At 45.1% G+C, this 17,695-nt stretch overlaps 1 protein-coding gene across 4 annotated transcripts in view; it reads left to right on the forward strand.

Annotated features, from left to right (window-relative positions):
- The window catches only part of FAM222B (family with sequence similarity 222 member B), an 89,819-nt gene that overhangs the window by 66,838 nt on the left and 5,286 nt on the right, over positions 1–17,695 (forward strand). For 3 of the 4 annotated variants that reach the window (XM_053570415.1, XM_053570414.1, XM_053570417.1), the window contains one exon: positions 6,391–6,506. In XM_053570415.1, the coding sequence (XP_053426390.1) occupies positions 6,425–6,506 (82 nt within the window). In that variant the 5' untranslated portion in view covers positions 6,391–6,424. Of the gene's footprint in view, positions 1–6,390; positions 6,507–8,197; positions 8,300–17,695 lie in introns of those variants that run through there. The other variant, XM_053570418.1, reaches the window with a different exon arrangement.

Below are 17,695 nucleotides of genomic sequence, written 5' to 3' on the forward strand. Positions count from 1 at the left end.
TATTTATTTATGAGACAGACCCTCAAGCTTTTGCTCTGGATAGAGTGCTGGGTCATCACAGCTCACAACAACTTTCAACTCCTGGGCTTAAGCGATTCTCTTGCCTTAGCCTCCCAAGTAGCTGGGACTACAGGCGCCCACCACAATGCCTGGCTATTTTATTTTTTTGGTTGTAGTTGTCATTGTTGTTTGGCAGGCCCAGGCTGAATTCGAACTTGCCACTCTGGTGTATGTGGCTGGTGCCTTAGCCGCTTGAGTTACAGGTGCCAAACCTGGAATTTACATTTAAGGAAAAGCCAGATGGTGATCAATGTGTGCCGGTGGTTTGAGCTTTTTTGTTTTGTTTTTTTGAGACAGAGTCTCACTCTGTTGCCCAGGCTAGAGTGCCTTGGCATTAGCTTCGCTTACAGCTGGGTTCAAGCAATATCCTCCTGCCTCAGCCTCCCAAGTAGCTGGGACTATAGGTGCCCGCCACAAGACATGGCTAATTTTTCTAGTTTTAGTCTCATTCTTCTTGGTCAGGCTGGACTGGAACTCCTGAGCTCAAGTAATCCTCCCTCGTTGGTATCCCAGAGTGCTGGGATTATAGGCCTGAGCCACTGGCCCTTAGAATTCTTTTAAAGCCAGGGTAGCAAATTCGGGTCTGTACTCTTGTACTCTTAGCCGCTCATTTGGTGCCAGTGAGAGCTCAAGACTTCCACACTTATAAGATGGTTCTTCCGGGGACAATCATTGAAGATTCATTTTACTGATGGTAAAAGTTGACTTTCCGGAGTCTTTATGTAATTCACCTTTGTTTTTACTCCTTTGTTTGCTATCAGTAAATCCATTAATGTCTCTTTGCCCCAGTTTAGCTGGTTTAATTCTTTTTTTTTGTTCTTCCTGTTGAAATCTAAAGGGGTGGTTTGAGGTACAGTGTGGTATATAGATCACCTCTTAGGATCCATATATTTCAAACTTGTTACTCTCTCTATTTCTCTGTAAGCTTTTTTTTTTTGTGACAGTATCACTTGGTTACCCTTGGTAGAGTGCCATAGTTTCATAGTTCACAGCAACCTCAAACTCTTGGGCTTACGTGATTTCTTGCCTCAGCCTCCCAAGTAGCTGGGACTATAGGAACCATAACTCCTGGCTATTTTTTTGAGACAGGCTGGTCTCGGAACCTGTGAGCTCAGGCAATCTACCTGCTTCAGCGTCCCAAGTGCTGGGATTATAGGCGTGAGCCACCATGCCTGGCCCTCTCTCCTAGGTTTCATATAGTATATTTTTAAGGGGTTTCGCCATGTTACCCTGATTGGTTTTAAACTTCTGGACTCAATGGGCGGCTCCTGTGGCTCAGTCGGTAAGGCGCCGGCCCCATATACCGAGGGTGGCGGGTTCAAACCCGGCCCCGGCTGAACTGCAACCAAAAAATAGCTGGGCGTTGTGGCGGGTGCCTGTAGTCCCAGCTGCTCGGGAGGCTGAGGCAAGAGAATCGCTTAAGCCCAGAAGTTGGAGGTTGCTGTGAGCTGTGTGAGGCCACGACACTCTACCGAGGGCCATAAAGTGAGACTCTGTCTCTACAAAAAAAAACACAAAACTTCTGGACTCAAAGGATTCTCTTGCCTCAGCCTCCTGAGTAGCTGGGATTACAGGAACATGCCATTGTGCCTGGCCTCCCTGGCCTCAGGGATCAGGGTTTAATAGATATATCAGAGATTGTGGTGATCATTTATAAACTATTCTCTCTTAAGACAGCTGGGTATGAGAGTAAATGTGTTCATTATAGCCCCATCATCATGGGGATACATCATGGATCTGCTATCCACATGTGAACATTTCTTTTTCTTTTTCTGTTTGAGATAGAGTCTTACTCTGTGCCCTAGGTAGAGAGCTGTGGCATCAACTCATAGCAACCTCAAACTCCTGGGCTCAGGCAATTCCCTTGCCTCAGCCCCTGGAGTAGTTGGGACTACAGGCACCCCGCCAATGCACCTAGTTAGATTTTCTATTTTTAGTAGAGACGGGGTCTCACTTTTCCTCAGACTGGTCTCCAAGTCCTAATCTCACATGATCCACCCACTTTGGCCTCCCAGAGTGCTGGGATTAGAGGCATGATCCACTGCACCCCTTCCAGATGCAAACATTTTTTAAGGTTTGAGATTTTATCAGTTTTTTTATCAGCTAATTTTTCTCATATTTTAAAATTACATAGAGGAGTAAGTGTCAAAGTATTCCAAAGTATAAAGAAGAAAAACTGCCCAAAATGGTAGCTAATGTTCATGTAGAGTATTTCCTTCCAGTGTTTGTTTAAGCTGATAGAGGAGAGGGGAGGGTGTTGTTACTTTTTACATATGTTATAAAATACAAAATATATGGTTTTCTGTTTTGCTGTTTTTCACCATCCCCCCCACCTTTTTTTTTTTTTTTGAGACAGACTGTCATGTTGCTCTTGGTAGAGTGCTATGGCATCATAGCAACCTCAAAGTCTTGGGCTTAAGCAATTCTCTTGCCTCAGCCTCCCAAGTAGAGGGATTATAGGCGCCCGCTACGACACCCAGCTATTTTTGTTGTTGTTTAGCTGGCCCGGGCTGGGTTCGAACCGGCCAGCCCCAATGCATGTAGCCGGCACCATAACCACTATGCTACAGGCACAAAGCCTTCCTTCACGTTTTTTTTTTTTTTTTTTAAGAGACAGAGTCTCACTTTATCACCCTCTGTAAGAGTGTAGTGGTATCACAGCTCACAGCAACCTCCAACTCCTGGGCTTCGGCGATTCTCTTCCCTCAGCCTTCCTTGTAGCTGGGACTACAGGTGCCCGCCACAATCCCCAGCTATTTTTTTGTTGCAGTTTGGCTGGGGTTCGAACCCACCATCCTCGGTATATGGAGCCGGTGCCCTACCCACTGTGCCACAAGTGCCACCCATTCACTTCACATTTGAAGTGAAAAAATGTGAAACAGTGAAAACAGGACTGTAATCATGCTGAGCCTTTCATCCTCAGTTATTCCTATAGAGGTTATATCAGATACAAAATCATAACAAGGAGTATTCTAGCCAGGCATGGTAGCTGTTCCAGGGAGTTTGCACTATGTGTCTGAGGCACACTGCAGAGTACAAGAAAGTACTGTCTTATTTGGTGTTCTGACATTTCTTGTTCTTTGATTGTCTCTGTCCTGTCTCCCTTTTTTTTTTTTTTTGTAGAGACAGAGTCTCACTTTATGGCCCTCGGTAGAGTGCCGTGGCCTCACACAGCTCACAGCAACCTCCAACTCCTAGGCTTAAGCGATTCTCTTGCCTCAGCCTCCCAAGTAGCTGGGACTACAGGCGTCTGCCACAACACCCGGCTGTTTTTTGGTTGCAGTTTGGCTGGGGCCGGGTTTGAACCCGCCACCCTCGGTATATGGGGCCGGCGCCTTACTGACTGAGCCACAGGCACTGCCCATCTGTCCTGTCTACTTTTTAATACTTTTTTTCTGCCTTCTGTTTTTTTGGAGACAGAGTCTCACTCTGCCTGGGCTGGAGTGCTGTGGTGTCAGCCTACCTCACAGCAATCTCTGACTCCCGGGCTCAAGCGATCCTCCTGCCCTAGACTCTCAAGAGGCTGGGACTAGTGGTACCTGCGGCAATGCCCACTAAAATTTTCTATTTTTATTAGAGATTGGGGTCTTGCTCTTGTCCAGGCTGGTCTTGATCTCTTAAATCTCAAATTATCTTCCTGCCTTGGCCTCCCAGAGTGCTAGGATTTACAAGCATGAGCCAGCACACCCTGGCAGGATTTTGTATTTATTGTAAGTGAAATGGAAAGTCATTGGAGATACTTGAGCTGCTATGACATCCAATTTAAAAAAAAATTAACTCTGGCTGCTATGTGGAAAATAGATTTGAGCGGTAAAAGCAAGGATAGAACATGAGGGAAATTTATTACCTATTTCCAAAAATGATTGGGAAGAGTCAATTGGGAAAACATCACTAAAACACTCATAAGGCCATTTAACAATATTAGCCCCCAGTGTTTATTAATTCCCTTTTTTTCCTTGGAGTTTGCCCTTAGCTATTCTAGGATGAGAGGGAGAGATTATTAAATAGGTATCAGCATTCTTAAGGGAAGAGGTTGTAAGTAGTACCACAGTCACTTGACCCTTGCAACAGAAGATTTTATTACTTTAGCACTGCAGTTGGCACACTGTTAATTCTGTTATCCCACCAGAGACCTAAAAAGACTGAAGCTGTGCCAGAAACCTTGGATAGCTCTATATATTCTCATTAAGGCATTCAATCTTCAATTCTAACTGTAGTTGCTATCTTAGACACAGGTTGAGTATCCTCTCTTACAAAGTATCTTTTCAGCTCCCTGGTCTTGCAAGCTGAAGCTCTCTGATATTCATCATGATAAGGTAGTTTCATATACCTGAGAGCCCGCTCAGGGAAATAAAGAGGTTTTTGTGGTATTTGTTTAATAGTTGAGCTTCCCTCCTAGTACTTTTTTGTTGTGATCTAAAAACCATCATTTGTGAGCTTGATTTCTGGGTTTTGCAGTATGGGAAGGAAAGGAAGTTCATGTATTCTATTACTCCATTCTACTTGTTTGAGAGAAGCTCATTCCTGGTGCACAGGTGTTTGCATTGTTGATAGGACTTCCTTTGCTCCAGAAGACCAAATCGATGTCTGCTTGCTTGGGCTGTGTATGCCTTTGTTGGTATACATCACTTACAAAACCCATGGCATCTTGACACCTTGACATAATGTCAGGATTGCCTGTGCCAAGAGGTCTGCTGAGTCTGAGTTTGAGGTTGCTGTGACTTACGATGATCCTGTTATCTCCTTGCTTTACTCTGGGAGCAATGTGTTTTGTTTTTTCTTTTTTGGATCCAACAGGTCTAACTGTATGACAAGCAGTAAGAAAGGTTAATCCCCAGAAATTTATAAACAGAATTTGCTGTTTTTTTTTTTTTAAGAGACAGAGTTTCATTTTGTTACCCTTGGTAGAGTGCTATGGCATCATAGCTCACAGCAACCTCAAACTCCTGGGCTCAAGAGATCCTCTTGCCTCAGCCTCCCGAGTAGCTAGGACTACAGGCGCCCACCACAACACCCGGCTGTCCATTTTAGAGGTGGGGTTTCACTCTTGCTTAGGCTGGTCTCCAACTCCTGAGCTCAGGCAATCCACCCACCTTGGCCTCCCAGAGTCCCAGGATTATAGTGTGAGCCATTGTACCTCGCCTGCCCTAGAATTTGCTTTAGCAGTCATTAATTGTGCCTCCTTGTATGCGTTGATCCTTCTTCCATTTATTTATTTATTTATATATTTCAGATGAGAGTCCAAACAATTAGGTTAAAATGTTTGCATCATTAGGTGAAGTCCCTGTTTTACTTGTGTCCCACACATAGGCTCCTTCTTCCATTTATTTTATTTATTTATTTAATTTTTTTCAAGGCAGAGTCTCCCTTTGTTGTCCTGGGCAGAGTGCGATGTCATCATAGGTCATAGCAACCTCAAACTCTTAGAGTAAAGCAGTTCTCTTGCCTCAACCTCGCGAGTAGCTGGGACTACTGGCATCCGCCCTGCTAGTTTTTTTCTTTTATTTTTAGTTGATGGGTCTTACTCTTGCTTAGGTTGGTCTTAACCTCCTGAGCTCAGGTGACCCACCTGCCTTGGCCTCCCAAAGAGCTAGGATTGCTGAGGTGAGCCACCATGCCTGGCCCCTGGATCATGAGTCAGACTTTGAGTGCCTTTCAGGGACATACACTGTGCTGCATCTGGAACTATTTGATTAGTTCTATAGCCAGGGCTGTAAATGGATTGAGTATCTTACAAAGTATCTTTTCAGCTCCCTCAGGCTTTGTGAGGTCCATGTCTCCTTAGGAACACTGTGACCCTGCAAGTACACCTATATGTTCTAGTATTTATTTCTCTCACCATCACATCTGTACTGATTGAAATATTGTTTTAGCCATAGTGATAGCTAGGAGCAAATTATTGCGATAGATAAAAATATATTTTTTTCTTTTTTTTTTTTTTTTTAGAGACAGAGTCTCACTTTGTTGCTCTTGGTAGAGTGCCGTGGCGTCACAGCTCACAGCAACGTCCAGCTCTTGGGTTAGGTGATTCTTTTGCCTTAGCCTCCCAAGTAGGTGCCTGCCACAATGCCCAGCTATTTTTGTTGTTGTTGCAGTTTGGCTGGTGTGGGGTTTGAACCCGTCACCCTTGGTATATGGGGCCGGTGCTCTATTCACTGAGCCATAGGCGCTACCCGATAAAAATATATTTTCAGCCAACATTCAGCTAATTAAACTGCTTACCTATCTAAACTTGGGCCTCTGCTACTCATATCCAATATCCCTATTATCTTCTTTGAATAAATTACCTTGTGTTCCATGACATTGTTTTTTGTTTTTTGTTCATTACAGTGTGAGCCCCATGTTGTGTTGATGCCAGTCTGCCATGCTAGCCTGTCTACCAGGGCCAGGTGACCTGTCCTTTCAGCTTCTTTCTCACACGCAGATGAACACTGGACTTCAGAAATGTAAGTAGTTGGGATCCCGGGAATGATGTGTGACTCTTTGTTTTTTCCTTGTATTTGGGCTATTTCAGAGGCACCTTCTGGGGTAGATTGACCTTGAATTTTAACACTTTTATGAACAACAAGATTAATTATAACAATTCCTCGGTGTACATTATGCTAATTTTAATTGCTGCTGATACCTTTCTGTTGAGCTACAAAGCTATAAAGAGCTTTACAGGGCTTGGCACCCATAGCACAGTGGTTGCAGGGCTGGCCACATGTACCGAGGGTGGTGGGTTCAAACCCGGCCCAGGCCAGCTAAACAATGACAACTCCAACAAAAAAAAAAGCTTTACAGAATATGTATACATGTATCACTCTCAAAAAAGGTGTTTCATATGCCAGAGGTGGCGGGTTCAAGCCCAGCCCTGGCCAAAAAACTGAAAAAAAAAAAAAAAAAAAAAGGTGTTTCGGGCAGCGCCTGTGACTCAGTGGGTAGGGCACCGGACCCATATACCGAGGGTGGCGGGTTCAAACCCGGCCCCGGCCAAACTGCAACCAAAAAATAGCCGAGCGCTGTGGCGGGCGCCTGTAGTCCTAGCTACTCGGGAGGCTGAGGCAAGAGAATCGCTTAAGCCCAGGAGTTGGAGGTTGCTGTGAGCTGTGTGATGCCACGGCACTCTACCGAGGGCCATAAAGTGAGACTCTGTCTCTACAAAAAAAATTAAAAAAAAAAAAAAAGGTGTTTCAAGAGCTAGGTGCAGTGGCTCATACCTGTAATCCCAGCACTTTGGGAGGCTGAGGCAAGAGGATTGTTTGAGGCCAAGAATTAAAGACCGGCCTTGAGGCCAGGCATGGTGGCTCACACCTCTAATCCTAGCGCTCTGGGAGGCCGAGGTGGGTGGATTGCCTAAGTTCACAAGTTTGAGACCAGCCTGAGCCAGAGCAAGACCTTGTCTCTAAAAATAGCTGGGCATTGTGGCGAGGGCCTGTAGTCCCAGTTGCTTGGAAAGCTGAGGCAAGAGAATCTCTTGAGCCCAAGAGTTTGAGGTTGCTGTGAGCTGTGATGCCATGGGCTCTGCTGTGAGCTGTGATGCCACGGGCTCTACTGAAGGCAGCAAAGTTAGACTCTGTCTCAAAAAAATAAAAAAAGAAACAAAGACCAGGGCGGCGCCTGTGGCTCAGTCGGTAAGGCACCGGCCCCATATACCGAGGGTAGCGGGTTCAAACCTGGCCCCGGCTGAACTGCAACCAAAAAATAGCTGGGCGTTGTGGCGGGCACCTGTAGTCCCAGCTACTCGGGAGGCTGAGGCAAGAGAATTGCTGAAGCCCAGGAGTTGGAGGTTGCTGTGAGCTGTGTGATGCCATGGCACTCTACCGAGGGCCATAAAGTGAGACTGTCTCTACAAAAAAAAAAAAAGACCAGCCTTGATGTGGTAATGGGCACCTGTAATCCAAGCTACTCGGGAGGCTGAGGCAGGAGGATCACCTGAGCCCAGGAATTTGAGGTTGCAGTTAGTTAACTATGATTATACCACTGCATTCTAACCTGGGTGATAGAGGAAGACGCTGTCTCTTTCTCTCTCTTTTTCTAAAAGTGTTTTAGTTTGAACTACTGTAAGGAATTGAATGAAAACTCACACTCTAGATTACTTACTGTATCTGTAAAATAAACTATGCTGTTCTATTGTTTTGAACTCTCTTGAGTACAGTGTACCATGGAAATCGTTCCCTTTGGCTTTGCTTTCTGCATTCTGAGCCAGTATGACTTTAGTTCATAGAAAATGGAGAAGCTTTTGCCCTCAGAAGGGATGGTAAGCTGATGTTCTCAGTCTCTCTGGGTATTTTTCTGCTGATATACTTCCCACAATATTGCCTTTGAGAAATATCAGTGCAAGAATCTAACTGGCTGGAGTCGGGCCTTTATAGTTCATGTTTTCACAGATTACAACCTTCTGTCCCTATGCTACATGACATGCAAGGAAAAGATTCTATTTCTGGTATATTACCATGTATAGTATCTTCAAGTATAAAAACAGCTCTAAATTTGGAATATACCTTGCTTTCAGAGCAAAAGGGGAAATTAATGAGGCAGCCAGGCTTCTCTTCAATGGAAAGGGTGCTTCACCACCTTATGTGAATTCTTTTTTTTGCAGTTTTGGCCAGGGCTGAGTTGGAACCTGCCACCCTTGCTATATGGAACCAGTGCCCTACTCCCTGAGCCACAGGCGCCACCCCATGAATTCTTTATTATAGGGGTTAATAAACCCTTTCTGTAATGGCCAGATAGCAAATGATATTAGTTTTGTGGGCCATATGGTTTCTGTTGCACCTTATTCACTTCTACTGTCTATCGGCAGCTGGTGACAATATGTAAACAAGGGTGTCTGTGTTTCAATAAAACATTTTATAGAAACAGCAACTGATGGGGCAGTGCCTGTGGCTCAGTGAGCAGGATGCTGGCCCCATATACCGAGGGTGGCGGGTTCAAACCTGGCCCCGGCCAAACTGCAACAAAAAAATAGCCGGGCATTGTGGCGGGCGCCTGTAGTCCCAGCTACTCGGGAGGCTGAGGCAGGAGAATCGCCTAGGCCCAGGAGTTGGAGGTTGCTGTGAGCTGTGTGATGCCACGGCACTCTACCGAGGGCGATAAAGTGAAACTCTGTCTCTACAAAAAAAAAAAAAAAAAGAAACCGCAACTGACTAGGGAGGCTGAGGCAAGAGAATCACTTAAGCCCAAGAGTTAAGGGTTGCTGTGGGCTGTGATGCCATGGCACTCTACTGAGAGTAACACAGTGAGACTCTTATCTTAAAAAAAAAACAGCAACTGGACTGGTCTACAGCCTATAGTTTGCTGACATCCTGCTCTATGAGATTATCATCAGAAGTTAATAATGCTCTATCCTCTTGACTTAATTTCTTTGAGGCAGAGTAAGACTCAGCCTGGCTAGGTCTGGAATTTGGCCAATGAATCCAGCGCTGTGTAATAAAGCCAAAGGTGACAGGCTTCCTTTTGCAGTTGCCTAACACAATAGGCTAATTCTGCTATACCAGCTTTCTTATCCCACTCTTTCTCTTGATTAATGATGATTGGGTGGGCTCGGTGCCTGTGGCTCAAGTGGCTAAGGCGCCAGCCACATACACCTGAGCTGGCGGGTTTGAATCCAGCCCAGGCCCACCAAACGACGACGGCTGCAACCAAAAAAATAAATAAATAGCCGGGCATTGTGGCGGGCGCCTGTAGTCCCAGCTACTTGGGAGGCGGAGGCAGGAGAATCGCTTGAGCCCAGGAGTTGGAGGTTGCTGTGAGCTGTGATGCCACTGTACTCTACCCAGGGCAACAGCTTGAGGCTCTGTCTCAAAAAAGAAAAAGAAAAAGAAAAAAAAAATGATGATTGGATGAAGTTGGATATGCTTTCTGGCCACTCACGTCAGCAGTGCTAAATGTCTTGTGACCATCTCTGGGCTACTGGGGACACAGGCAGAGTAGAAGCATACTTAAGAGGCATACAATAAGATGACAAAGAGAAACTCACTTTTTTCTTTTAGGTTCCTTAACACACTCTGAACAGCTTTACCTAAAGATGTGTTACCAAGGGAAGAGCCATTTAGGAGGAAAGGCAAATTGGCAATTTCATCTTGCTGCTGACTTAAGACCTCCCCTCCCTTTTCCTCTTTTTTTTTTTTTTTTTTTGGTAGAGACAGAGTCTCACTTTATGGCCCTCGGTAGAGTGCCGTGGCCTCACACAGCTCACAGCAACCTCCAACTCCTGGGCTTAAGCGATTCTCTTGCCTCAGCCTCCCGAGTAGCTGGGACTACAGGCACCCGCCACAACGCCCGGCTATTTTTTGGTTGCAGTTTGGCCGGGGCCGGGTTTGAACCCGCCACCCTCGGTATATGGGGCCGGCGCCTTACCGACTGAGCCACAGGCGCCGCCCTCCCTTTTCCTCAAATAGCCTCTGCCAACTATTGGCCCCAAAGCTGGATTTGAGAATTGAAATATTGTTCTTCCCTGCTTTCAGGCTCATATATTCGTGTAGGGAACAATATATTTCATCCCCTGCAACTCTCTTGTTGCTATCCTTAAATAAACCCAAACCATTATAGAAGAGAGCTTACTGGTGTTTTTAAATTTGCCTGATTTCTTCTCTTCTTCCCCAAAATGTGTAAGAAAAAAAAATCCTGTCATGTGACTTACAGCTATTAGGACCAGACATTTACAGTTACGGTGAGATGGAGCATAAGCCATCTCCATTGGGAACCAGCAGCCAAGCAGATGCTCAGAGCCCAGGCCTGTTGGCTAGAGAGACCTTAAAAATAAGTTTGTAATTTTAACATTCAGCCTTTCCATGTCCCCCATCCTCAGGAGGATTTTATATGTTGCTGGAAACACAGTGTCGTATCTGATCAGGTGATGTGGGGCACAGGTGCTTATAGTTTAATATGCTTTATGTTGTAATAGTCATCTTGAGGTAGGAGAGGTGGACCAGGGGTCAGGAGATGAGAATATGTGGCTTCTTGCCCCAGCACTGTACTAGTCATCTGGCTAATGTCTTTTCCCCAGGCTTAAGGTGCCATATGTTCAGAATCTCTGGCTTAATCCTTTCTCTCTTTTTCACTTCTCCTTCTTTGTATATAGCAGAGTATAATGTGTTTGTTTATTCATTTGTTTTTTGAGATACAGTGTCACTCTATTGTCCTGGGTAGAGTGCTATGGTGTCATCATAGCTTACAACCTCAAACTCCTCAGCTTAAGGCTCGGCGCCTGAAACTCAGTGGCTAGGGTGCCAGCCACATACATCAGAGCTGGTGGGTTCGAATCCAGTCTGGGCCTGCCAAACAACAATGGCAACTACAACCAAAAGCTAGCCATGCATTGTTGCGGGCACCTGTTGTCCCAGCTACTTGGGAGGCTGAGACAAGAGAATTGCTTAAGCCCAGGAGTTTGAGGTTGCTGTGAGCTGTGACGCCACGGTACTCTACCCGGGATGACATAGTGAGACTTTTGTCTCAAAAAAAAAAAGAAAGAAAGAAAGAAAGAAACTCCTCAGCTTAAATAATCCTCATGCCTCAGTCTCCCAAGTACCTGGGACTACAGGCATCTTCCACAATGGCCAGCTAGTCTTTTTATTTCTAGTCGAGACAGGGTCTTACTTTCCTATCAGGCTGGTCTCGAACTCCTGAGCTCAAGCAATCCAGTGGAGCCACCTCTGTGCCTGTCCTGTAATGTGTTTCTTGTCCTAGATGTGTAATTTGCCATAGGATAGGCTGGATCTTGGTCCATCTTGGTCCTGTTGTATTGGTAGAAGATCATAGTTGGGGGTTAGGTGGATACCCTTCTGCAGTTTTTCTAAATCGTATATTCCACGATGTCACTTGCTTTTAGTTCTTTGGCCATTTTGAAACTCTATACTCGTAGATTTTTTTTGAGACAGAGTTTCACTTATTAACCCTCGGTAGAGTGCCATGGGGTCCGTCACAGCTCACAGAAACCTCCAAATTGCTTAGGCAATTCTCTTGCCTCAGCCTCCCGAGTAGCTGGGATTACAGGCGCCCACCACAATGCCCGGCTATTTTTTTTGTTGCAATTTGGCCGGGGCTGGGTTTGAACCCACCACCCTCCGTATATGGAGCTGGCGCCTTACCTACTGAGCCACAGGCACCGCCCTATACTTGTAGACTTTTTTTTCCCACTGACCCATCTTCTCTCAGTGCCCAGAATATGTGATTTTGAAATTTTTTCTTTCTTAACCCCAGCCCTTTCTGCCATTACTTCCCCACTTCAGGATCAGATACATAATAGTGGCTAGGTAGGCTCGGAGCCCGTAGCTCAGTGGCTAGGGCACCAGCCACATACACCGGAGCTGGTGGGTTCGAACCAGCCTGGGCCTGCCAAACAACCATGACAACTACAACCAAAAAATAGCCAGGCGTTGTGGCGGTGCCTTTAGTCCCAGCTACTTGGGAGGCTGAGGCAAGAGAATCGCTTGAGCCCAAGAGTTGGAGGTTGCTGTGACTACTATTCAATCCTTGGATAGTAACCATTGGCAGTTATGGTTCTCTTTGCTTAGCATTTTCCTGCAGCATTTTTCTGCTGAGAGAGTGAGACTCTGGCTCAAAAAGAAAAAAAAAAAGTGGCTGGGTAAATGTTTACTGTGCGAATGGTTGAAATGTCAAAGGTTCTTGTGCCTGTGGCTCACATGGCTAAGGCATCAGACACATACACCTGAGCTGGTGGGTTCAAATCCAGCCCAGGCCCGCCAAACAACAGTGACAGCTGCAGTCAAAAAATAGTCAGGCGTTGTGGCTGGCGCCTGTGGTCCCAGCTACTTGGGAGGCAGAAGCAGGAGAATCACTTGAGCCCAGGAGTTGGAGGTTGCTGTGAGCTCTGATACCATAGCACTCTACTCAGGGTGACAGCTTGAGGCTCTGTCTCAAAAAAAACAAAAAAAAAACAAAGGTTCTTGGTCTTCACACCATCTTTTAAAAAAGAACTTCCTTGGCATAGCCATGAGGGGTCCCAGGACAAATGCCAAAATTACCTTCTTTTACAGCTTCCTTATGTGCTTACCTGCCTCCTGGTAGAGGGGCCTGGAAATGAATTGACCCAATGACTAAATGAATGAACAGAAATTTATGAAATCATAGCTAATATCTGTCTTGTTGCTTACCATGTGCCAGGCACTATGTTGAGTGTTTTCCCATATGTTCTCATTCATTCTTTAATTATTCCATATGGGACATTCTCTTATCTTTCTTTTTTAAAATCTTTGAGGACAAGGTATAGAGGGTTTGTCACTTGACTTTTTAGCAACTGGGCTAGAATTCACTCTTAGGTCAGACTATAAAATATGTCTGAAACATGATTGTGCCTCTCCCCCTGCAGATACAAGTTCCTGCTCATATGCTATCCAACTTTTTTTTTTTTTTTTGTCAAGCCAGCATTCTACCTTATACCCTGAGCAGAGTGTAATGGTGTCGTAGCTCACTGCAACCTCAGACTCAGGCTGTGGGTATCCTGCTGTCTCAGTCTCTAAAGCTGCTGGGTTTACAGGTGCTCACCTCTGCGCCCCACTGGGTTTTTCGATTTTTTTTCATGTGTCAGGGTCTCACTCTTGCTCAGACAAGCCTCGAACTCCCAAGCTCAAGCAATCCTCCCATCTCAGCCTCCCACAGTTCTGGGATTACAGGCATGAGCCTCTGTGCCTGGCAACTACACAACTTTTTTGATGTTGAAAGTAGACAGATGAACTGGGAAGCCTGTAGGGAAGAATGGATTCAAGGAAATTTTAATTTTTTCTAATCTTTGCAATAAACAACAGTACTTTTTGCCACATTTAACTTTCAGGCTCAAGGTTCTACATTTGGATCTTCCTCAGTAAAGGTTACTCTCTCCTGTTTGTGGGCAGATTTAGCCACATCTGCAATCTTTGAATAGTAACCATTGGCAGTCATGGTTCTCTTTGCTTAGCATTTTCCTGTTTATTGAACCTCTGGGTCTTAGTAATTCTGTGAAATAGGAAACCACACTTCATCCTGTTAATAAGTAAGGAATGACCGAGGCTTTCTGTAGGCAGATAATGAAGTCCTTGAATCCAGATCTCAAATGTTAGTCTAACTACAGATACCATATTCTCTATACTGCCTGTGTCTTTCTTCTTTTCTTTCTTTTTATTTTTTAGAGACAGAGTCTCACTTTGTTGCCCCCTGGTAGAGTGCAGTGGCATCATAGCTCACAGCAACCTCAGACTCTTGGACTTAAGCGATTCTCTTCTCTCAGCCTCCCAAGTAGCTGGGACTACAGGCGCCTGCCACAGTGCCCAGCTATTTGTAGAGACGGGGTCTCGCTCTGGCTCAGCCTGGTCTTGAATCCGTGATCTCAGGCGATCTGCCCGCCTTGGCCTCCCAGAGTGCTGGGATTACAGGCATGAGCCACCATGGTGCCTGGCCTTATGTGTCTCTATTAATGATACCCTTGGTATAAGATATTTAATTAAGTTGCTTACAAAGCTGTGGTATTTCTATTGGCCATATGGGAATATGTCACAGAAGAAAGGTAGCCAGGGTGGAGGCTGTGATAAGAACGTGTTGGATAGGCTGGGTGCAGTGGTGGCTTATGCCTGTAATCCTACATTCTGGGAGGCTGAGGCAGGTGGATTGCCTGAGCTCACAAGTTCAAGACCAGCCTGGTAAGTTTGAGACCCAGTCTCTAAACCATAGCTGAGGGCAGTGCCTGTTGCTCAAAGGAGTAGGGCGCTGGCCCCATATGCGGGAGGTGGTGGATTCTAACCCAGCCCCAGCCAAAAACTGCAAAAAAGAAAAAAGTTTAGCTACCCCTCTCCATTAGGGCCCCACCAAGAAGAGATGTACCCTTAAATGAATCCCAAACAATAAACATAATGATTTATAATTATGTTTATAATTCATAATGATTATTTTAAAAAAATAAATAAATAAAATAAAATATAGCTGGGCGTTGTGCTGGGCACTTAAAGTCCCAGCTACTTGAGAATTACTTGAGCCCAAGTGTTTGAGGTTGCTGTGAGCTATGACGCCATGCCACTCTACCAGGAGCAACAATATGAGACTCTATCTCAAAAAAAAAAAAAAAAAAAGAAAAGAAGGAAAGTGTTGGATAAACTTTACTCTGTGTATGTGTGTGTTTGTGTAGGGGGCTCTTTTGTTTTGTTTTCCCTAAAGGGTTAGGCTTGAGTCTTGTCCGTGTGGTGGGTGATGCTGTATTCCCAGGGTATGGCCTCTTTTTTGTTCTATATGCCATAATTATCTTATTCTTGGGTTTCTTCCTTAACGAAGATAAAGAAGGTGGGATGGCTATCTCCCTTCCCCCATTTTAATTCTTGTTTTGTTTTGTTTTTTTGAGACAGAGTTTTTAACTGTGTCGCCTTCAGTAGGGTGCTGTGGCGTCACAGCTCACAGCAACCTCAAACTCTTGAGCTTAAGCGATTCTCTTGCCTTAGCCTCACAAGTAGCTAGGACTACAGGTGCTCTCCACAACACCTGGCTATTTTTTGGTTGCAGTTGTCATTGTTTAGCAGGCCTGGCCTGGGTTCAAACTCGCCAGCCTCGGTGTATGTGGCTGGCGCCCTACTCTCTGAGCTACAGGCGCTGAGCTTTCATTATAATTCTGATTCCTTTCATTTCCCTTTCCTCCGTCCTTTCCCTCCCACCCTCTTTTGCCCTGGGTAGTATGCTGTGGTGTCATAGCTTATAGCAAGCTCAAACTCTTGGGCTTAAGCGATTCTCTTGCCTCAGCCTCCTGAGTAGTTGGGACTGTAGGCAATTGCCACCCAACTAGTTTATCTGTTTTTAGTGGAGATGGGTCTGGCTCTTGCTCAAGCTGCTCTTGAACTCCTGAGCTCAGGCATGAGCCACCGTGACTGGCCTTTGCTTTAATTCTAATAGCTTTATTTGACTACCCTTTTCACTGTTGTCAGCAGCAGTGGAGGCAGGAGAAAGAGAACAAAGTGGGTGAGTGTCTAATTCCATAATCCCAAATGAGGCCACGGTCTCTTTTGCCTGTTAGAAAAAAAATCAACTTGAGAGTTAGTACAGACCTGGAACAAAGGGACTCTTTTATTCAACAAATGACTATACATACCACTGTCTCTTAATTGGATTTCAAGGAGAGAAGCCCACCAACGTGGAGGTAGAGTAGAGGAAACCCCAGAGGCAGAACTTCATTTCATGTCTGAACTAGAATCCAGCAGCCTCTAGCTTCGATTACTCAGTTGAATCCCAGTTATTTAGTCAGGTAGTGCCTATACAAATAGTACTTACCAAATATTTATTACATATTTGCTCTGGGTAAAGCACTGTGCTAGGAGTGTCTCATGATTTTGACCAATCTGACACCTAAATACAATCGCTGACCAGGGCAGGTTCTGTTGAATTCTGGTACCTTGAGATTAGGGACCATCCTTCAGTGATCCAAGACTTTTTTAAAAATTTGTTTTTGTTCCTGAAGGGTCAGAAAATAGTTCCACTTTATGGTGACTGAAACCCATCTAGGATCAGTAGCTTATAAAGAGGCAGAATTTAAAATGCTCTTCAGGCTTGACGCTCATCACAGATAGTGCCACCTAGTGAATGGTAAATGATTTCTGGGCTCTTTGGCCTCCGCTTTCTTCTGACTTAAGTTGTCACTATCGCATTCTTTTTCTTTTTTTAAGAGATAGGGGTCTCACCATGTTGTTTCCAGTTGGTTTCTAACTCCTAGCCTTGAGCGATCCTCCTGTCTCAGATTCCCAAAGTGCTGGGATTATAGGAGTGAGCCACTGTGCCTTGCCACATTTATCCTCTTCAGACCTCTCTCAAACCAATTATATAAAAACATTTAATTTAGGCTTCGTGCCTATAGCTCAAGCGGCTAAGGCTCCAGCCACATACACCAGAGCTGGCGGGTTTGAATCCAGCCCGGGCCTGCCAAACAACAATGACAACTACAACCAAAAAATAGTCAGGCATTGTGGTGGGCACCTGTAATCCCAGCTACTTGGGAGGCTGAGGCAAGAGACTCGCTTAAACCCAGGAGTTGGAGGTTGCTGTGAGCTATAACATCACGGCACTCTACCTAGGGTGACAGCTTGAGGCTCTGTCTCAAAAAAAAAAAGAAATTTTTTTTTGAATTGATATATGAGCATCTATTCTATATTCTGTAAGTAAAGCAGACCTTAATATGTTGGAATATCCAATAAGTACAAGGCATTGTAAATATTTAAAAGCACAGACCCTTTCATTTCCTTATGTATCTTTTTGGGTCAGATCTCTCTTTTTGAGCATGGGACCAAATCTCTCCGCTCCTCCTGGACTTGAGCTTCCTTTTCCTGCTTCCACCAGCAGTGGTTTCTAAGCACTTGCTGCCACCTAACCAGCAATGTTACTAAACAACTCTGCCCATTTTCTTCTAACACACTCGCTATTCGCCTGCCTCTGTTCCAGTTGATGGATGCCCAATGATGTGACTTTGAATGGAGTCTCCTTTGGGCCAAGGCCACCTGAGGTTATAGGCCTGCCATTCAGTCCGATTCATCCTTGGCCTATCCTGGCTGTCTCTGCAAGGGCAGGAAGTAGGAAGGGAGTCTGCTAGCTGAGCTTAGGTCCCCAGCCAGCCCACTTTCCTTCTGCTTTAGGTAGTCTCGGTACTTACTTGTTCAGCAAGCATTTATTAAGCACCTTTTGTGTATACTCA

The sequence above is a fragment of the Nycticebus coucang genome, chromosome 18 (assembly GCF_027406575.1).
Source record: "Nycticebus coucang isolate mNycCou1 chromosome 18, mNycCou1.pri, whole genome shotgun sequence".
NCBI classification, from domain to species: Eukaryota; Metazoa; Chordata; class Mammalia; order Primates; family Lorisidae; genus Nycticebus; species Nycticebus coucang.